At 40.7% G+C, this 23,274-nt stretch overlaps 1 protein-coding gene across 1 annotated transcript; it reads left to right on the top strand.

The window, feature by feature from the left end:
• The first annotated feature begins 4,306 nt into the window (after positions 1-4,306).
• Positions 4,307-5,138, top strand: LOC116522660 (testis-specific serine/threonine-protein kinase 6-like). The gene is given in 3 exon segments (XM_032237678.1): positions 4,307-4,436; positions 4,439-4,672; positions 4,675-5,138. Coding segments are annotated over 3 exon segments (828 nt in total).
• The last annotated feature ends 18,136 nt before the right edge of the window (positions 5,139-23,274 follow it).

The following is a 23,274-nucleotide window of genomic DNA, read 5'->3' on the forward strand; positions in this document are numbered from 1 at the left end:
AACCGACAGTCTTAAAAGGGGGCTGTAATTGGCTTAAGGCTTGAAAACTGCACTTTTTTTCAGGCGGAAAAAGAATATTTGAAAGCCAACCCAGGCGTTATATTCCAGATCAATGATCCCCGACCTGATTGATGGGCTTGTTTCTCGGTAGCTGTAGCTAAATAGTGTACAATTTAGGTCAGCGGATCCCTACTTGGGGGGGGGGGGGAAATGCGTATGTGGTGTACAGTCAAGCATATAATTATTCCATTTATTAAGTGCCTCATAAAATAACATTTCTCCCAGGCTTAATACCTAGTTAAATTACAGTTGAGGGTTCCAGAGTTTATTGAATGTGTAACTTATAAAAGACTTAAGGATGGTTAAGTGAAGTATCTCCAATAATTTCATAGAATTTATCCAAAACCAAACAGTGCTTGCATTTCCTGTGATTCCCTATCCCTCCATCGCTTCTCTTTACCTGCATGCAATCTTGAGCATGTATATAATGCTTGGATATCAGAAAAAACCAGTCCAGAAAACCAGTCCAGAAAAACCTTACCTAGTTTACTGAGAAGGCATTGTTTATATAGATACCACTTCCCTGATAAAGCCGAATTGGACTGAATGCATTTTTTTTTTCTACAGAATTGAATAGAGAATTCCATAGTTAATCCTGACAGAACAAACACCTATCTTGCTAATCTTCTGTATGGTTCATACAATTTGGGTAGGTTTCCCATTTCTTTAAAACAAAATGATTTAGATTTCAAGAGGTACAACACGAATGAAGCTTGAATTGATGGAAATACGGTGACCTCTTTATTTTGTATGATTTATTTTGCCCCAGCAGGATGAATTGCATCCAGGAATACTGTAAAAAAAATATCACTACCTAATTCTAGGATTGTCACATCCAAAACCGACAGCTTGGAAGTGATAAAAAGCAGATATTCCTTCAGTAGGTATTTGCTATAAGATCAAGGCCAAAAGGCAGAAATTCCTTTGTTTGGTCTGAGGTCAGTTTAGAGCAGTGTTTCTCAACCTTGGCAACTTGAAGATGTCCGGACTTCAACTCCCAGAATTCCCCAGCCAGCATTGGTTGAAGTCCGGACATCTTCAAGTTGCCAAGGTTGAGAAACACTGGTTTAGAGACTGGCCAGGACTAGATTACAGTTAGTGGTCATCTTATGACCTCAATTGAGTCCAAAATTTCTGTTACTAAGCAAGACAGCAATGTTTCCCCAATTTGCAACCTTTCTTGCCACAATTGTTAAATGAATCACTGCAGCTCTTAAGTTAGTAACCCAGTTGTTAAGTGAATCTGGCTTCCCCATTGACTTTGCTTGTCAGAAGGTCGCATAAATTATCACATGATTACAGGGCACGGCAACCGTCGTAAATTGTTGCCAAGTATCTGAATTTTGGTCATAAGATTGTGGGGGACGCTGCAATGGTTGTAAGTGTGAAAAATGGTCATAAGTCACTTTCTCAGTGCCGTTGTAAACTTTGACCAGTGACTAAATGAACTGTTGTAAGTCAAGGACTACCTGTACAATGCCACATGATACAAGTTGGCATCAAAACTATGTTTTTTAAACATGAGTTATGAGATTGAGCCTATATCGAAATGAATGATTGAATGAAAGAATGATTGATTGACATCCATTTAATTTATGTATAAGGATAAAAGTGACAATGCAGTCCTATTTTATCTTTTATTTTATCTTAATTACATGGGTATGATTCACTAATTCAGTGATGTCTGAATACATACGTTTTCAATTTTTAAAAATCTTCATATATAATTCCAGATCATGGTTTGTTTAATCTTGTTTTGATGAGTAAACCACACCTTTAGCCTAGCAGTTTGCTCAAACTGCTAGGCTAAAATCATATAATGGATATTGTGTATGAATGCAGCCAAAATTCAACTCATAATAGTTATAGGAATATTCCTAGAAAAAGCATTGTTTAGAGGAACAGTTATTTTCTTCTTGGAAAAACAGGATTTTTCTATCTGTTTTAATTATAATCATAATTTTATGTGAAGCAAACATCAGCTGTAATGTGTTTAATGCTTATTTGATTTCCAACTGATTCGTATTTTGAGACAGAGTTATATGGCCATATCCTTGTTCCACACTAAAGAACTAATTGAAGTATTCAATTAAAAGAATCATCCATTTACTAACAGAGTTAACACAGTTAGAAGGAACCTTGGAGGTCATCTAGTCCAATCCCTTGGTCAAGTATGAGACTCTAAACCATTTCAGACAAATGATTGTCAATCTCTTCTTAAAAACCTCCAACCTCTGGAGGGAAGCTGTGCCACTGATTAATGTTCTAACTGTCAGGAAATTTCTCCTCGTTCTAGGTTGCTTCTGTCTAAGGTGTGTGCAACAGCTACACCTGGACTGGCACTTTTCCATTTATATGACATTTCTAACTGTATACCTTTAGGCATGAGTTTTTGAGTATATTGTCTTGATTGAAGAGAGGAATATGAGATTTGTGATTAGGTCCATAAGTTTCTTCCAGATAAATTCCGTTTATTGAATCAAATGCTACACTGAAGTCTATAAAAGTTGTAATAGTTGCCTCTCTTTAGCTGTATATATTTTTTTATAAGTGACATAAATTGAAATTATATATAAAGGTCAGGGTCAGATTGGATGTAATGTAGGGTGATGACTCACAATGTACATGTCCTATTGTTTTCTTGTATCCACTTGTATGTTTGTATTAGTTTTATATTTTTGATATGGTCAAAAGACTGAATAAAGGTTCTATTCTACCCAAATGAGACTTCTACTTTTATTTAACTAGTTTGACCTTGAAACTCCTTGAAGAGCTATTGTAAGCTTTCTTAATCAAGGCTATTATTTTAACTGACATTTTTTTAACTGACCTGTTTTTTATCAATCTATATTAGAATATTGGTGCTAATATATATTAGCATGAAGGATTTTTCAGGTCATTTTTCTTCCTTTCAAGTTTCGCTTTCGGTTTATTGGATTTATATGCCGCCCTCTCCCAAGGACTCAGGGCGGTGTACAACATTAAAAAAGCATATTACAAAAGTTTAAAAAAAATTAAATAGAATATCCAAAAAAACAAACCCAATTAAGGTTAACAATAACATTTTTAAAGAAATTCGATTAAAATTAATAATTTATTTTGTTTTGTTCAGGCCAGGCTGGCTTGCTGGAAAAGCCAACTTTTTAGGGCGCGTCGGAAGGACCAGAGGTCGGGGATTATACGAAGCTCCGGGGGCAGCTCATTCCACAGGGAAGGCGCTCCCACAGAGAAGTTGATACATTTCTAAAACTCAGACATTTAAAACTGTTTTGGTCAACTTTTCAAACTCTATTCCACAGTGATCTGCAAGGATTTGATTGGATTCCATAATAAAGGATTTTTTTCCCCCCACCCAGACATCACCAATCTTCTGCCACTAAAGCTTTGCCTCTTGATCAGGGGTTCTGGGACATTTTTTTTAAATAGAACAGAACAATTGGGTTCCACATCAAGAAGTTTGAAATTCTGATCTTGATTACTTGGCACATTTTGATCATTTAAACCAGTGGTAGTCAACCTGGTCCGTACCGCCCACTAAGTGGGCGTTCCAGCTTCCATGGCGGGCGGTAGGGGTTTGCTGTAACTGCTTTATAAATTTTATAAAGTAAAGTTACTTTCCTACTTTATAAATCACCTTTACTGTGGAACTGGTGGGCGGTTAGAAAATTTTACTACTAACAGAGATACAAAAGTGGGCAGTAGGTATAAAAAGGTTGACTACCCCTGATTTAAACCATTGGGGATTTTTTTTTTTTTAAAAGAAAGTTTACTGTACAATTAATTTCTAAAAAAAATGGTAAACTCATAAGAGATGAGAAAAGAGTAACAAAACTTCAAAAATTACAAAAATCCAGCACAGATAATCAAACTGTGAGCTGTAACATTTTAGTAGAGAAAGTGCTATTCTTAAAAACAAGACATGATATCTCCACACAGAAAACAAATATATTATAGAAAAGAACTAGAGTGGTAATAACCGAATCCTCTTCTGGGGATTTCCTGAGTCTGTCTCAAATGAACTTCTCTGGACTAAAGGGACCAATTGACACTTCTGATTATGCTTTGCAGACATAACCCATGACACCCCTTGCACTTCATAATACATGTTTTGAGTAGTGATGACTTCGAAGGCCCAAGCCTCAAAGGGCATATGGGGGAGTAAAAGTCTAGAGATACCAATCACAATGGGTTAAAGCACTGAGTCCCCACAAAGAAAATTAAAGACTTACAGCCTAGCCAGGTCATCATGTCAAGGGCTTCCAAAGGAGACAAACTTTTGAGTGACCTGGGTTACAAGCTGGGCCAAACCTTGGGAGAAGGAAGCTATTCCAAGGTAAGAGTGGCCACCTCGGCCAAATACAAAGGGCCGCTAGCAATCAAATGGTGGACCGACGTCGAGCGCCCCGGGATTTTGTGGAAAAGTTTCTACCGCGGGAACTCTCCATTCTGCGAGGGATCCGGCACCCACACATTGTAAGAGTGTATGAATTCATTGAAGTTTGCAACGGGACTCTCTACATCGTGATGGAAGCTGCGTCCACAGACTTGCTACAAATGGTACAACAAGCAGGGAAATTACCCTGCGCCCCTGAAGCGCGAGACATCTTTGCCCAGTTGTGGGTGCCGTGCGCTACCTCCACGACAGGCATTTGGTGCACCGGGATCTGAAGTGTGAGAATGTGTTGCTTACTTCAGACGGCCGGCGAGCAAAATTGACCGACTTTGGTTTTGGCAAAGAATCGCGTGGATACCCTGAGTTGAGTACTACCTACTGTGGATCAGCTGCGTACGCGTCCCCAGAAGTGCTGATGGGTATCCCCTACGATCCAAAGAAGTACGATATATGGAGCTTGGGCGTAATGCTCTATGTGATGATTACTGGCTGCATGCCTTTTGATGACACGCACATTCACAGCATGCCCTGCCGCCAGAAGAAAGGGGTCATGTTCCCTGAAGATCTGCCTTGTCTGTCTGAGCCCTGCAAGGCTCTCATTAGGCAGCTACTCCAGTTCACTCCGGAATCCCGACCCGGCGTGGGACTCGTATCCAAGAACAGCTGGCTGAAAGGGGAAGCTTAAATTGAGAGTCCTTCCCTACCTTGCCAATTGCGTGATGCAGCCAGTTTATCTACTGCAGGCAACTGTTTCAAGAGGAATCATGGGGAGAAAAAAAAAATGGAAACTACGTCACTGTGGAAAAAGATTTCTGGGATATTGACTAGGGGAAGTAAGAGGGCAAATTGCTTTAGAGGGGGGAAAAAAACCAATTCAAATATAGGTTCCTCTGAAATTAAAGGGACTTACTTCCTAACTAATGTATTCCTGATTGGATGCAGTGAGTTCTTTTAAACTCTCTTTTATACATTAGCTCTCATTCTGTATTGTCTGTATTTCTTTCATGGTTTCTGAAATGGAGAGCAAGTTTCCTATGCCTAACTCAAGTTTGGGGAATGTGTTTTGTGGGGTAAAAGGAAAAGTGTTGCCCAGGCAAATTATTCTACCCATATATAGTAACGGTAGTAGTAATTGTACTATTGTAGTAGTAACTGTGAGAGGGATCTTGGAGTCCTAGTGGACTTCCATTTAAATATGAGCCAGCGGTGTGCAGCAGCTGCCAAAAAGCCAACACAGTTATAGGCTGCATAAACAGAGGGATAGAATCAAGATCGCATGAAGTGTTACAGAGGTGGGTTCCTACCAGTTCGCACCTATTCGGTAGAACCGGTTCGTCAAATCTACCGAATCGGTTAGGAGAGGTTCCACCAGTGGACCCGGAAAGCAGGCCACACCTACAGAAGAGGTTCCAAAATTTTTTGAAACCCACCACTGGTCCTTGAATATGATTATTCTACACTATCATGCTCATATTTATAAAACTCAGTGCCTCTGTGAAAGGTAAGGATGACTATTGTGTTTGTGGTGCAATCAGAACATTGCGTGTGTTGAAGTTGTTTTAACGCAAACCAAAGATGCCTTTTAAAAAACAAGTTTGCATCATATTCTTATGCATGCCAGTGCTGTGTGTGAGGTAATTTAAGGTGGTTCTGACAAGTGTCGTTGGCATCTTCATATCCAGTCACATGGGCGGCAAGCCACTCCCATCCGGTCACATGGGTGGCAAGCCACTCCCACAAAGGAGGCCACACCCACAGAGTAGGTTCGAAGCATTTTTGAAACCCACCACTGAAGTGTTACCACCACTTTATAAGGCCACTCTTGGAATACTGCATCCAGGTTTGTACGATGCAAAAAAGATGTGGAGACTCTAGAACACCGAGTGCCAAAAAGATTGTGTGGAAATGTTGCGCGCACGCACTCAACAGGGCCACACTCCAGAAAAGCCGAACTTCCAGGTTCTAGCATGCATGTGCACGATCAGTTGACTGCCGTCCATGCGCAGGCCAGTTTTTGGCACTGCCACACATGCAAATGTACCACACTCTGGAAAAGCCGAACCTCCGGGTTCTGACGTGCACACACACCCAACAATCAGCTGGCCTGAGCGCATGCGCACACTGCGTGCAAAGGACATCTGATCGTTGGGTGCGCATGCACGTCAGAAACCCTGAAGACAAACAGGCAAGGCTGTGCACGCCAGCCGACATGGCTTCGTGTGCCACTTTGGGCACGCGTGCCATACGTTCACCATCACGACTCTAGAAAGAGTGCAGAGAAGAGCAACAAAGATGATTAGGGGACTTGAGAGTAAAACATATGAAGAACGGTTGCAGGAACTGGGTATGTCTAGTTTAATGAAAAGAAGGATAGGGGAGACATGATAGCAGTGTTCCAATATCTCAGGGGTTGCCACAAAGAAGAGGGAGTCAAACTATTCTCCAAGGCACCTGAGGGTAGAACAAGAAGCAATGCATGGAAACTAATCAAGGAGAGAAGCAACTTAGAGCTGAGGACCAATTTCCTGACAGTTAGAACAATTAATCAGTGGAACAACTTGCCTCCGACACTGGAAGTTTTTAAGAAGAGGTTGGATAACCATTTTTCTGAAGCGGTATAAGGTTTTCTGCCTAAGCAGGGGTTTCGGGCTAGAAGATATCCCAGGTCCCTTCCAACTCTGTTATTCTATTCTAGTCTAATCATTAACATACCCCAACTATTTCACAGAATTATGATTTTCTACCTTGGATTATGCAGGATGCCACACAGTAAAACTAACAAAAAAGTGTCAAAATGACATAGAGTAGCTTAATATTTTTAAATTGTAATCAGTGTAATTGGGGAATGATCAGATATATAACAGCAAAATTATTTGAAGAATCCAACTCTTCAATTTACAGAGTAAAACTAAATTAATTTAGAGTTGCACATTATCTCTGATTTTCTGATTTGTGTTATGCTAGGCAGCAATTTAGTGTACTTCCATTACCTGATATTTCCCCCTATGGAATCAGAATGTTTACACGTACAAACCTCTGATCTGATCGTCCCAGAAATATAACATTGGATTGAAATCAAACTCTTTGTATGATGTTAAAGTTTGGTTCACCGACAAAAGGGTGAACGACTAAACCGCGGCTGACTAAACCGCGTCGCTGACGTCATCAACAGGGCGACAACAGCGCGGAGACAGAAGCGCGCTGTAAAAGTAACCCTAAACCTAAACTTAACCCCTAACCCTAAACTAACCCTAAACCTAACCCTAAACCTAACCCTTAACCTAACCCTAAACCTAACCCTAAACCTAACCCTTACCTTAAGTTAAATCGGCTTTCTTTCGACGCGCTATTGTAAAGCGCCCTTCTTTCTCCGCGCTGGCTGTTGTCGCTGCGTTGATGACGTCAGCGACACGGTTTAGTTGGGCGCGGTTTTGACGTTCGCCCTTTTGTTGGGTCACGTTAAAGTTTATGGAACTAAACATTCTAAAATCAAGCATATTTATTTAACATATTACTTGTGCATTATATGTTGCTTAAAAAGCAAAAAAAGAACTGTGCTATATCATCCGTCTGTCTTCTAATGATTAAAAGTATGAAATGAAGGCTAAACAGAAAATGCCCGAGGTCAGTTTTAGTATCAAGACTTCAGTTTTACATGCTATATAGAAGAAGGCAGCTGATGCTAAGAGAATTCTCCATAACAAGCCAAAGAGATCTGACTTCCAAACCTCCCGTTTCATTTATTTAAGGTACAGATTGTCTTTAACTTACAACCATTCATTTAGTGACAGTTCGAAGTTACAATGGGACTGAAAAAGGGACTTATGACCATTTGTCACACTTACAACTATTGCACCATCCTTGTGGTCACATGATCATAATGTGAATGCTTGGCAACTGACCTCTGTGATGATTGCAGGGTTTCAGGGTCATACAATCCCCTATTGAGAACTTCTGACAAGCCAAGTCAAGGGGGAAGCCAGATTCACTGACCGTGTTACTAATTTAACAACTGCAATGATTCACTTAACCGTTGCGAAATAATGTTGTAAAATGGTGCAAAAACTCACTTCACAACTGTCTTGGTTAACATTTGGGCTCAGTTATGGTCGTAAGTCGAAGACTGGCTGTGCTTGTTCGCTACATTTCAGAGTGCTTAAATTTCTGAAGGTGACCCAGCATCTTTCCCAATTAACACAAGAGTATTAAAAATTAACGATGCAAAGACGAGTGGAGAAATCATAAAACCAATCGTATTATGTCTACCACTGTATTCTAAACAGAAGACAGCTGAAAGGAAATATATATGCAACTATTCTTTCAATGAATGTTGTCTGAAATAAAAATCTTTTAAGGTCTTAATTTAAATGAAACAAAGCAGAAGGATTAAGGTGGATGACCCAAGGACAGCGGTAATGAATGTGGAACCCAGGGATATTTAGATATATATATATATTTTTAGATATTTTATTAATATTTATAGGCCGCCCTTTTCCCGCGGGGACTCAGGGCGGCTTACATAAAATAGGGAGGGGGGGTATAAACAATAAACATAAAACAATACATAAGAGTAAAATAGTACACAACATTCATTCTTCATTCGGGTGGGGACAGATTGTGATCTTATCCCCAGGCCTGACGGGATAGCCAGATCTTGAGGGCTGTGCGGAAGGTCTGGACGGTGGTGAGGGTACGAATCTCCACGGGGAGATCGTTCCAAAGGGTCGGAGCTGCTACTGAAAAGGCCCTCCTCCGTGTAGTTGCCAGTCGGCACTGACTGGCGGATGGTATTCGGAGGAGGCCCAATCTATGTGATCTTATAGGTCGCAGGGAGGTAATTGGCAGGAGGCTACCGGTTCACAAATGTGAGCACAGAGCGCCAAAAACAGACATGATAACGTCTGCGTGGGTGGGCAGAGCCTGCTACTGAGCATGCCTGAAAGGTAAGTAGAACAGCGAGGGGGAGGAATCCGCTGTGCCACATGGTTTAGATTCTCTAGAAAGGAAATCCTGCTTTCTAGTGTTGGAAGAAATGTCCTTCTGGGTTCGGCTCCAAGTGGGCAAAAAGACACTGGAGACATGGAGGCTGCTTGGAAAGATGGTTTAATGGTGGACAGGACCACATGGCTTGAGTCCTGAACAGACAAGGTGATCACATGCTTCAATGTTGGGTGGAGAAGAAGAGAGCGCAAAGAAGGAGCTTGCAGGGTTTTTTATAATCTGTTTGGCCCCACCTATCTGTTTCCTGTTCCTGTGTAAGCAATGTATTCTGATTCGTTGTCATATTCCCATGGGGCCATGCAGGAGCAATTCTCTTGGCTGTGTTTTGAATCCAGGTTTGGTTGAGTTCTCAGATGCCATGTGGTGAGAGGGTAAAGGCTAATCATGCCTTAATCCCATCGCCCTGGAGCTGAAGGGGAGAACTCTTTATTATGTAAAGGGACTGGCTTGGGCATCTTAATGGCCCATTGACAAAGGGGAATGAGTAGGAAGCTGCAGGGAGCTACTTTTTCTTTAAAACATGTTTCTCCCTTTTCACATCCAGGGAAATATAATATTCTGCTTTTTCAATATTTCCTAGAATATTTCATTTTTCTAGGAGAGGGGTGGGTTTTAGCTTCCTACACTAGCTAACATAAATCACGTGTCACAGCTGATTGTCAAAAATACCGGTTCGCTCGAACCAGTAGCATTTTTTTACTACCGGTTCGGGCAAACCGGTCCAAACCGGTAGCATTTCACCCCTGTTGGAACCCCAATGAAAGGACTATGTTGTTGCTGCTGCTTTTTGTGCATGCAAGTATCACCTTAGTTTCTGGGGCAGAGAGAGAGCTTCTGCCCTGTTGGTGCTTTTTCACGAAGTTATTCTCAAACAGCTTAAAAGATCAGTATCAATGTTTTGAATTGGACTTAGAGCTGACGGGAGAAATTGGTTTAATAAAATCAGTTGATCTGCTGCATTATTTGTGCACTAGTCTCCACCTCATATGTGGAATATGTCAAAGAAGTCTAGCCTGGATATGGGCTAGGTGGAGATGAGTTTCTATAGCAAGTTCTACCACATACGGATGAGAGTCACAGTTAATGCTGTGCTGATAAAAGGTACTCATTATAACCAATTGTGGATGTCTAATTGTATAATAAAATCATCCCCCATTAAATCTGGGAAACTGCAAAGATTTCATGCAAACAGAAGTTATAAAATGAATCCTAGTGGCATCCATTAACCCAAGATGCTTCAGATCAACGCTATGCTCAAGAATCAATGGGATTGTATTCCCGCCGTCCATTTCCAAAATTAAGCATTCATAAATCAGACTGAGGTCAGAAACTAGATAATGCATTGCCTCCAGAATTATGGGAATGGGACATTAGATACTAGGGAGTAATTTTCAAGATCTAAACGTTTGTCGTGACCCGACAAACGCGCGCACGACAAAAGCGCACCGACAGAACCGCGTCGCTAAAACCACGATGTCATCACCGCACCAACAACAGCGCGGCGACAACAGTCCGGCGACAGAAGGGCGCTTTACAACAGCGCGGTGACAGAAAGCCGATTTAAGTTAAAGTTAGGGTTAGGGTTAGGGTTAGGGTTAGGGTTAGGTTTAGGGTTAGGTTTAGGTTAGGGTTAGGGTTAGGGTTAGCTTTTGAATGCTAGTAAAAGCATTTTGCTGAGCGCTTCGGAAGGCGCGGATTTGCTCTCCGCGGTTATGTCGGCGCGCTAGGGTCGCATTTTGCTTAGCGCTTCGGACGGCGCGGATTTGCCCTCCGCGGTTATGTCGGCACGGAAAAGGGCTTCACGGTTTTGTCAGTGAACCAACGTTTGTATCCCCCACCCCATGAAAATTTCATTGCTAGCTTTTTTAGGGCAGCAGGAGCACTATCTCCCATCAAGAAGTATGCGTCAGTTGAGAACCATGTGGTAGATTTCCATGTGCCTCAGTCTTCAAGCAATTTATCTACATTCTCACGGTTGCACAATCTGAATAGTAACTAGACAAATAAGGCCGTAGGGAATACTGGCAATACACTTCTCCCATTCTTTTAAAGTTGCCTATTTTATTTATTGTCTGTAATGTACATGTCTGAACAACTCCCTAAAATGTTCTTGACAAGATTTCAGGAGTAGTCTGCCATTGCCTGCTTCTTAGGGCTGTGAGAAAGTGACTGGCCCAAAGTCACTAAGCTGGCATTATGCCTATGAAAGGACTAGAACTCGTGTTTTTTCCAGTTTCTTGCTTAGGACCTTAAGCACTGTGCCAAACTGGCACTCCTTTATATTCATAATTCTAAGTTAATGTGTGACATTATTTTCTTTGCTAAAAATAATAAAAGAAGCAACAGGAGTTGGTTCATGCAGTCTCATTGGTTCTTTTGGCCTAAAATTGTAATGGAGATCTTGAAATATATATGTCATTTTATATACAAATGTGCAACAATTTTTATAACTTCCATATAACTTCTTAAGGAGAGAGAACACTAAGTCTTACTTCATCATACCACATCCTGTTTTAAAGTCCCATGCCCTAGTTCAATTTAATACCTGGTGTTACTAATTATGTGTTGGTCATTTTAATAAAGTTATTGAGGATTTCATCAGACAAGTTACTCCAGAAGTTTTTGGTTCATGATTAACAAACTGATTAACAGTTTGAGGATTGTGCCATAATGTATTAGTAAGACTGACAATTTACACATGAGAAAACATTACACATGACCCTTCAGAAGGGTGTAGTTGCAAATATAAATGAAAGAATACAATTGTTAACTAGCAGCTCAATCAGTAGTAATCTTCTATATTGTTCCGTTCTGTTAAACGATAAAATCAGACCATGTGGTGGTTTTAATTCTATGACTTTCATTATGAACATTTTCATTTTAACATTCTAATTATGTAAAATAAAAGACCCAAGACAATATAACTCACAAAGTTAATTCAAGGGTTTCTTAATTTAAGCTTGTTTTATAAAACACGTTTCCACTTAGAAAAATACCCAGTTAAACCATTACAAGAAGTCCTCACTTATTGGCCACTCATTCAAAACTTGCTCAAATTTACAGCATTAAACAAGTGGTTCTTCTGATTGGTCCTTGAAGTTCCAGCTGTTGCAGTGCCCCCTTGGCCACATGATCACAATCAAGGTGCTTGGCAACTGGCTCAGATTTCCGATTGGCATTCCATAAACACTGATGCAGTTTAACAAGAAAAGTCACTGGAGAAGCTGGAGGGAAACCGAAAGTCACAATCATGTGATCTCCTTTCTTAACAACCCACATAGTCCTTGTTTAATGATAATCATTTTGTCAGAATTGAACAGGAAAGAGCCATACTAAAAAAACTCTCGTGCTGCTGCGATTCTAGAAAAACAGACTTGTAAAGCATTTAAGGATGATGACACATTTTGTTTCCATTTTATTTTCACTGCAAAATCTCCCACATCGAGTGAATTCTTTTAAATGGGTCACAATAAACTTCTCACTGTTGCCAAAACAAATTATATTCCGTGCTTTAGAAGCATCTAGCAAGAATCAAGTGGAATACATGACCAACAAGATCAGCCCAAGACATTTTGTTACATTTAGAAATTGACATGTTGCCTTCCCTCTTTCAATTATGAAAGCCTAGATCAATACAATACAATACAATACAATACAATACAATACAATACAATACAATACAATACAATACAATACAATACAATACAATACCCGAGTTGGAAGGGACCCTGGAGGTCTTCTAGTCCAACACCCTGCCTAGGCAGGAAACCCTATACCATTCCAGACAAATGGCTATCCAACATCTTCTTAAAGACTTCCAGTGTTGGGGCATTCACAACTTCTGGAGGCAACTTCTGTTCCACTGATTAATTGTTCTAACTGTCAGGAAATCTCTCCTCAGTTCTAAGTTGCTTCTCTCCTTGATTAGTTTCCACTCATTGCTTCTTGTTGTACACTCAGGTGCCTTGGAAAATAGTTCGACTCCCTCTTCTTTGTGGCAACCCCTGAGATATTGGAACACTACTATCATGTCTCCCCTAGTCCTTTCTATTAAACTAGATATACCCAGTTCCTGCAACATTTCTTCATATGTTTTAGTCTCCAGTTCCTTATCATCTTTGTTGCTCTTCTCTGCACTCTTTCTAGAGTCTCCACATCTTTTCTACATCGTGGCAACCAAAACTGAATGCCGTATTCCAAGTGTGGCCTTACCAAGGCATTATCAAGTGGTATTAACACTTCACATGATCTTGATTCTATTCCCTCTGTTTATGTAGCCTAGAACTGTGTTGGCTTTTTTGGCAGCTGCTGCACACGGCTGGCTCATATTTAAATGGTTGTCCACTAGGACTCCAAGATCCCTCTCACAGTTACTACTATTGAGGAAGGTACCACCTATACTGTACCTGTGCATTTCATTTTTCTTGCCTAAATGTAGAACCTTACTCTTTTCACTATTGAATTTCATTTAATTAGATAGTTTTATTAGATAGTTTTATTAGATAGTGCCCAATGTTCAAGTTTGTTAAGGTCCTTCTGTATCTTAAGCCTGTCTTCTATCAATGCTGAATGCTATTTCAGCACTTGTGATTGGATAAGATCTTCGTGCCGTTCTCTTCCAGGATTTTTGCATCTCCCCAGTACTGTTTACCTGAGGCAACTGTGGTTCCATTATGGGAAAAGACAACATATCATGCTACTCTTAACGATATAGAAGAAGAAGGAGGAGGAGGAGGAGGAGGAGGAGGAGGAGGAGGAGGAGGAGGAGGAGGAGGAGGGGAAGGGGAAGGGGAAGGAGGAGGAGGAGGAGAAGGAGGAGGAGGAGGAGGAGGAGGAGGAAGAGGGGAGGAGGAGGAGGAAGAAAAAGAGGAGGAGGAGGAGGAGGAGGAGGAGGAGGAGGAGGAGGAAGAAGAAGAAGAAGAAGAAGAAGAAGAAGAAGAAGAAGAAGAAGAAGAAGAAGAAGAAGAAGAAGAAGCAGCCACAACAGAAGGTGTGCTAAAAAAAACACATTTAAGTATTTTTAGCATAAATATTTACATCTTCCTGTGAAATGGACATACATTGGGCCTATTCTGAGCCAATAAAACCATGGAAAGTTTATAAAAATAAGTGGACCTCAAACATGGCCAGTTCCACATTAATTTCTTTGGATATTCATCTAAGCAGGTAGTCTGATGATTTCCAGGAATGGTAATTAAGCCAGGGCTGTTCACAGTGATAAAAGGAAGGCAAACAGAGTGACTTAACAGGCTTACCTTCTTCTGTATTATATGAAGGGTTGCCATGACAGCACCCTACACCTAAGTGCTTATTAGTCTCAGCAAGCCATTTCCCATTTGAGTCAGATTGCACAATTCTAGGGAGGGATTGCTAAGCCATCTTTGTGAAACAAAATATTTTAGCAGACAATCATGGCAATTAGCATCTGCCAGAGAGAGCTGAAAGACTATTTTAGGGCCAGAATACCTTTTTAATGTTTACAATTTATCACGGCTCTACTTATAACAGAAGTGGCTGTTCTGTCAAATGCAGAGTAATTCTAATTCCAAATGCAGTTTAATTTAGGAGGCAAAACACTACACTTTATTCTTTTCCATTCCTCTGGGAACCCCAGAAAAGTAAGACAAGAATAGAATAAAACATTCCTCTTAACCTTCTATTTAGCTTTGTTTGTATTTTTGCACAAAACAAAAATAGCTTCAGAAATACAAGTTGAAGGAAGAATGAAACTAAAGTCAAAAGGAGCAGGGAAAATTGCAGAGGAGGTACTGTATGTATTTGGAGGAGCCTTTAAAAAAAAAGTGACAGTCATTTTTAAAGACCACTTTTAAATGTGGTATGATTCCAAGAGAGTTCTCATTTCTCCAGTAGTTGCTAAAGAAAAAGAGTAAAGATCTTTGCCTGCCTTCTGGAACGGACTGCAATCCAGATATGTTAGGATTGCAATTCTCAAAATTCTCAGCCAGCCTGCTGATTGGTAATTTGATGAATTGATCCACCAGTCACAGTGCACCGGTATGCGAAAAACTGTTTTAGTCAAAAAAACTCACTATATAGGAGTAGCAATAGCACTTAGACTTATATTCAGCTTCATAGTAATTTACAGCACTCCCTAAGGGGTTTACACAGAGTCAATAGATTGCCCGAACAATCTGAGTCCTCATTTTACCAACCTCGGAAGGATGAAAGGCTGAGTCAACCTTGAGCCAGTCAGGATCAAACTCCTGGCAGTGTGTCGCATCAGCCTACAATACTGCATTTTAACTAGTACACCACCACTTGGTGCAGTGGTTAGAATTATTTCACCATGGAAGTTGAAATAATGAAAGATTCTTGGAGCTCACAACAATGGCTAATCTATTTATCCTGAAGGATAGGAACTTGTTGTGACTCAGCAGACGTCTTCTGTGAGTCTTTTCAGGATGCAAGATTAACTATACAGCTGGGGCTCGTTAGGGGCATATTCTGGTGATAAAAGGACGGATGGTGCCACGCCCTGGTTGCAGGAGTCAATGTTCCTTGGTTCGTTCAACATTGATTGATCATCAGTTGTGGTTTATGTAAGATACACTTGGAAAAGTGCTTGGTTTTCTGTAACCCTGATTCAAGGATACACTTGGAGAAGTGCATTGCCGTAAGAGAGATTTGTTTTGTATTCTGTTATCTCCTCAGAGAATGTATTTATGTTATTTTTGGGCTCGCAGCCAGTTTGAGCCGAGAACTGATAAAGAGAGTTCCTTTTAAGTTGTTTGCCTGTCGTCTGTTTAACGAGCGGAGAAGGGGGGACAGAACAGGAACTGCACATTGTACAAATTGTGGTCCAGACCCAACTGGAATCTTATGCTCTAGACCACTGATGGCGAACCTTTTTGTAAAGACGTGCCAAAATTGTGCTATTGTGCGTGCATGTGTGTCCACACCCACAATTCAATGTGCCCCGCCCACCTGTGCATGTGCATGCGGCCCCCACCCTGCACGAGAGGGAGTTTTCATTCTCCCAAAGCTCCGGAGGCTTTCCTGAAGCCCAGGGAGGCCGAAAATGGCCTCCCTGGGGCCCCCTGGAGGCCGTCCAGAAGCTGGAAATGCATCCGGCTTCCAGAGGGCCTCTGTGGGAGGCTGTTTTCACCCTCCTCATGCTTCAGGAAAGCCTCCGGAGCGTGGGGAGGGTGAAAAACAGGCCCAACTGGCCAACCAGAAGTTCTGGTATTTGCCCTCCGCAGGCTCTGAAGGCTTTCCTGAAGCTTAGGGAGGGCGAAAACGGCCTCCCCCAGCCCTCCGCAAGCCCGAAAAGCAGCACCAGAGCTGATGGCTCATGTGCCAGCAAACATGGCTATGCGTGGCACAGACTCACCATCATAGCTCTAGACCATGTGGTTCCCAAAGTGGGCATTACCGCCCCCTGGGGAGGCGCTGAGATGACTAAAGGGCAGTGGTTCCCAAACTTGGCAACTTTAAGACTTGTGGACTTCAACTCCTAGAATTCTCCAGCCACAAGTCTTAAAGTTGCCAAGTTTGGGAACCACTGACTTAGGGGTGCGCTAAAAGGCAAGGTTGTGTCAGGGGTGCGCTAAGAGGCAAGGGAGGTGGCAGACGAGTGCTGGAGGTGGCCCCCTCACAGGGCGCAATTCTGTCTGGGGCTCTGTTGGCCACTAGTCAGGTGAGCACTTCCGGCAGGGGTGAAATTCAGCCGGTTCTGACCGGTTCTCCTGAACAGTAGGACAAATTATGGGCAGTTTGGAGAACCGGTAAAATGCACCACTGACTGGCTCCTGCCCTTCCCACTCATACCTTTTCGTACCTCGCCTGCCTAGAGGCACAGGTGCTGCTGCTGATGAATGTATCAATGCAACAATTATTTTTTTGGTAGTAACATTTAAGGAATTTGAAATTGCCTCAAATTCCCAATTTAGTCTACTGCTTAGGACTACCTGATAATCCACATGTTCAAGTATTTAGCAGGCAAACTCTGTTTAGATTTTTTCAAGATCAGCCTTGGTCAGCTAGGGTACAGCCACCTGCTATGACCCTCTTCTGCGCCAAGAAACATATCTACATGTATAAAACACAATGTACTTTGCATGTTTAGTTTTTTAAGACTTTTAGATTTAGTGGTCATCATCCAAACTGATCCTGCCTCCGTTATTCCACCTTGAAAGAATCATTGTGTCCATTATGTTCAATGATTATGTTTTTCATATTTCCAATATTCACATTTTTTTTTTCTCTTGCTCATCTGGCATTCAGCTCCCTGGCCATTTTAATTTTTCCCACTTACTTACTTCCCTTCAAGCTTTCTGTTCAATATGACTCTCATCATGCAAATACCACAACAATAACTCCTGATTACTGTATTCATCTTTGTAAGCATGAGAGAAATATTTGTGCAAGAAGCTAATTAAAACATAGAAATCCAGTAATTTCAGAATATTTAGAGAAATGATGAATTGTAAAACTATTTCAAAACTATTTTGTACCAAAGGTTCATAGCAATTGACTGCGAAATCACTAGGAAATACCAGGTATATATATAAACTGGAGCACATAAACTGTAGTTTGGTAAAATAAATACACATACACAAACACACACAAAAAGACAGTGGCAAACTACTTATAATATTGCCAGGACAATAACACTGAGCTTGACTTAATAGTTATTACGTCATTATCTTAATAGTCATTCCCCTTTCCAAGGGAACTCTGAAAAATTTAGGTCTAGGTAATAACAAGTGAACTTAACCATACAATCCTCTGTGCTAGCCAAATTTTAAATCATATAATTCTCCAGAGAAAGCATGTCACTTAAATGACTGTGGTTTCAATGTCAAAATGACTTTTATCTTATTTCTGTATTCCTTTTAATCCAGAGCATCCCTCCAAAGCACAGATATTACTGTCCTTCAAACTTTTGCTTTTTTGAAAAACTCCTCATTCCTTGGAAAGTTTATTTCATTTTACCAGATCATGCCAATCTGCCACAATGCAAAGCTATAGAAGAATTCAGGGCAAATTTCAGATATTGTTTACAGTTTTCTATTAACTAATGAGTCATCTGTATTGGATTTGTATTGTCCAGAAGACAGATGTGACATGAGAATTATCTAGTGCCTGTAATTTCAGGTTAATGTTTACCTGGAAGCCAACCTAAATCCCATCATTTAGAGAATGATGAGAGAGAGGAATGAGAAAAAAGCATGATTCACATATTTGTTCTTTTGCTCACCTGGCATCTGAGTGTAATTCCAAAGTTATCTTATTCAGTATGAGTCTCATCATCCAAATACCATAAACAAGTCCTATTATTATCATATTTATTAACAAGAGAGAAGTATTTTGTGCTAAGAAACAAATGAAAGCATACAAATTCAAGTAATTTCAGTGCACTTCAAAGAAACAATGGATTGTAAAATCATTTGTGAGGATAATTAGAAACATACTGTATTTGACATAAATAAAACATTACCATCCCAGAACTTTTACATGGTCTCATATTCCTTTTTTTGCCCATCAAAATGGTCTTGCCTTGTCTGCTGGTGAACTATGTGCATCAACAGATTATGCCTACTACTTTTGGCTATCCCACATTTCTCCCCACCCCATACACACAAACACACACAGAGTCTGGTTTAGGATTAATGATTAATGGTGAACAGTTCTTTCTGGCAATTTCAGTCACTGTGTCCTAATCACAACCAATACTGTATATCACATCCATCATCTGTATCCATAGCAAATAAAAGACTTTTCAGATATGACATTCTAATGCTAGTAGCAGGCAAAACAGAAACGTGAGCCCATTTTAGACAACTAATTATGGGTTATAAAGAAGCATCACAATGAAAACTACTTCATTGCTTCTAATTTACATAGGACTATAATCCTGAATCTCTCAAAGTAGGAAAATCAAAACACAGCAACACAAAACAGCCTAAACACCTTCTCCCCTTTGCTAAGCAGGCAATGTGGAGCGAAAGAAACATTTACGGCACATTCTGTGCAATTGATACTCTCATCCACTTTATACAATGCTAACCTTTTCTTTCCTTGGTACAGTATGTGCTCATACCTGTGTACTAAGTGAAGTAAGAATGCAGGTAGTGCTTAATTTACAACAGTTCATTTGGTGACTGTTCAAAATTAAAACAGCACTGAAAAGCTGACTTAAGGCCATTTTTCACACTTACAACCTTTATAGCATCCCATGTTAATGTAATCAACATTCAGATGCTTGACAACTGATTCATATTTATGACAGTTGCAGTGTCCCTAGATCATTTGCAAACTTTAGACAAGCAAAATCAATGGGAGAAGCCAGATTCACTTAACAACTGTGGCAAGAAAGGTCATAAAATGGGGCAAGGCTCACTGAACATATGCCTCACTTAACAATAGAAATGTTGGGTTCAATTGTGGTCGCAAGTCAAGACTAACTAGCACAGTCACTACACAAAAAATATGAAAAAGGTTTCTAGAGGAAATGAGTTCCTTCAAGGTAATTAGCTGCTGCGGTTGGTTATTGATGGTATTTGAAATTATGACAGTCCCTATACTTATCTAAACCTTACTGCTATTAACCCAAAGAACAGTGAGTCCTCTTCCTTTATTTCCCAATTACAATTCTGACTGATGATACAAACAGAGATGTGTTGTGACTCAGCAGATGTCTGCTGAGAGTCTTTTCGGGATACAAGATTCATTATGCAGCTGGGGCTGGTTAGAAGCAAGTTTGGAGATAAAAGGATGGATGCTGCCATGCCCTAGTTGCTGGAGTCAACGTTCCTTCTTGGGTTTCTTGGTTCATACAACATTGCTTGTTACACTTGGATAAGTGCTTTCTGTTTCTTATAACCCTGATTCAAGGCTACACTGGAGAAGTGCATTGCTTAATGTAAGATTCACTTGGATAAGTGGTCTGTATGTCTGTAGCCCTGATTCATAGAGACTGGGAAGAAGTGTTTTGCTTTCCTTTTGTTCAAATTGAGTTGACGTAAGAAAGATTTGTTTTCATTATGTTATCTGGTCAAAGACTTGTATTTATGTTATTTTTGGGCTCGAAGCCAGTTTGAACTGTGAACTGATAAAGAAAAGTTCCTTTTAAGTTTGCCTGTCTTGCCGTGAAGGGGGGACAGAACAGAGATGTAAGACATTAGTGGTTTTAAAGCAGAAAACTCCTGAATACCTCTGCTATTGTATAAAGTATATGCACTTTACAACTACATTTCCTACTATGCGAATAGCTTTTGCTGCTACAGGTAGTCCTCAAGTTATAACCAGTCAAATGATCATTCAAAGTTATGTCAGATCCAGTGGTGGGATTCAAATAATTTAACAACCGGTTCTCTGCCCTAATGACCATCTTGGTAGGTGGGGCTCAGTGGTCATGTGACTGGGTGGGTGTGGCCAACTCAAGGTCACTGAGGTTGATGGGTGCTTCACCTTAGCTGTTACAATGTAATAAGGGTTAACTGGAGAGGCAGTTTCTGTAAGCAGGGCAATAAAGATTAGGCTAGAAACAACACTAGAATATTTCCTTCCTGCCTTCCTTACAGGATTAGCCCTGTAAAGTGGAAAAAAAACAAAAGGAGATTTCTTCCAACAATCGGTTCTCTGAACTACTTAGAAAATTATCAACTGGTTCTCCTGAATAGGTGCGAACCGGCTGAATCCCACCACTGGTCAGATCCCACAAAAACTACTTATGACCTGTTTTCAAAATTACAGCAGTTGCAGCAACCTTGCAATCACGTGAACAAAATACAGTGGATTTGCTCTTACAAACATGCCTCCCTCCATCCCGCCCCACTACAACCCCACAGGCCTTGGGCCCTGCCACATATCTGATGACATGCTGATATAATGAGCTAGGCAGAAAGGAAATGAAAGCTGCTGACGTGAAAACCCAGAAGCTCCTCACAATGTAGGGAGGTCTCCATCCCAAATCCAAAATCCTGATGCTGTGCATTAGCCAGAAAGTGGGTAGGGTCTTGGAACGTCAAAACCATTGTCCTGGATGAAGCCTAGATCCTACAGGAGGACAACGGGAAGATGGCATCCAAAAATGAGCTGCTGGGAGAATGTCATGGTAAGTCAGCTGGAGTGGCAGACATTGGGATATCCTACAGTGTATAGAAAGGACTAGACTAAAAGACAGCAATGAGTCACTGATCATAGCTACACAAGAACAGGTACCAAAAACAAGATCCATAGAAGCAGGGTTCTACCATGCTAGGCAGGATTCAAGACAGTCTAATATATAGTGGCAGGATTTAAGATTCAGACAAGGACATCATACGTTGTATGGCATAACCAAGTTGTTGGCATTGTGTACAGGAATGTCTTCACAGTGTATGTGCTAGAATCTAGACCTTCCCAAGTTCATATGGGAGATTCCACAGAAGGTTGTGGAGAATAACAGGGCTAAGATTGCATAGAACTTCCATATCAGAGGTGGGTTCCTACCAGTTCGCACCTATTCAGTAGAACCGGTTCATCAAATCTACCGAACCGGTTAGAAGAGGTTCCACCAGTGGACCCGGAAAGCAGGCCACACCTACAGAAGAGGTTCCAAATTTTTTTGAAACCCACCACTGGTCCTTGGATATGATTATTCTACACTATCATGCTCATATTTATAAAACTCAGTGCCTCTGTGAAAGGTAAGGATGACTACTGCGTTTGTGGTGCAATCAGAACATTGCGTGTGTTGAAGTTGTTTTAACGCAAACCAAAGACGCCTTTTGAAAAACAAGTTTACATCATATTCTTATGCATGCCAGTGCTGTGTGTGAGGTAATTTAAGGTGGTTCTGACAAGTGTCGTCGGCATCTTCATATCCGGTCACATGGGCAGCAAGCCACTCCTATCCGGTCACATGGGTGGCAAGCCACTCCCACAAAGGAGGCCACACCCACAGAGTAGGTTCAAACAATTTTTGAAACCCACCACTGTTCCATATCCAGACAAATAGGCAGATGCTAGCCAATCAATTAGATAACATGGCTGTAGAGAAGAACCTGAAGATAGCAGTGGTGATAGATGTAGTGGTGCCAAGTGATATCAAGAAGAGGAAATATGAGAATCTTGAGAAGTACCGGGGCCTGAAGGGGGAAATAGAGTGGATGTGGAAAGTAAAGGCCAGAGTGGTTCTAGTGGTGGTAAGAGCACTCAGAGCTCTGACTCCTAATCTGGGGGAGTAGATCCAACAGATTCCAAGAAGAACATCAGAGTTCTTTATCCAGAAGAGTGCACTGCTAGGAACAGCTAAGACAGTGTTTCTCAACTTTGGTCACTTGAAGATGTCTGGCATTCACTGGCTGGGGAATTCTGGGAGTTGAAGTCCAGACATCTTCAAGTGACCAAGGTTGAGAAACACTGAGCTAAGATCCTGCTCAGAACCCTCATACTCCTCGGCTCCCATCAGGAATGAATGAACAAGGAATAATGGACACAGACAAACATACTCTACAGGCATATAGTTTTATCGAAAGCTTTAAAGACCAAGAGTAAAAAATAATACAAATTATAATAGCGTGACAAAAGAAAAAGGAAGAAATAAAATGGGAAACTAAAATGATAGAAAAAAGTGATAGAAAAAAAATAGAAAAGAACAAAGACATAAAAAGTGTCTTCCAGTCTTCTTTGTAGCAGTTACAGTACATGTGCAATTATAGGAATCATTACTCCTACTCTTTTTTTCCTCCAAGTAACATCACTGAATAGTTAAATTTGATTTCATAATTACTGGTGTAATCATAATTACCAAGTAATCTTTGCAAGGGATCATTCCCATAAAGAAATACTTTGAAAAATATGGAAAACTAATA

This window comes from Thamnophis elegans, chromosome 1, assembly GCF_009769535.1.
Source record: "Thamnophis elegans isolate rThaEle1 chromosome 1, rThaEle1.pri, whole genome shotgun sequence".
NCBI classification, from domain to species: Eukaryota; Metazoa; Chordata; class Lepidosauria; order Squamata; family Colubridae; genus Thamnophis; species Thamnophis elegans.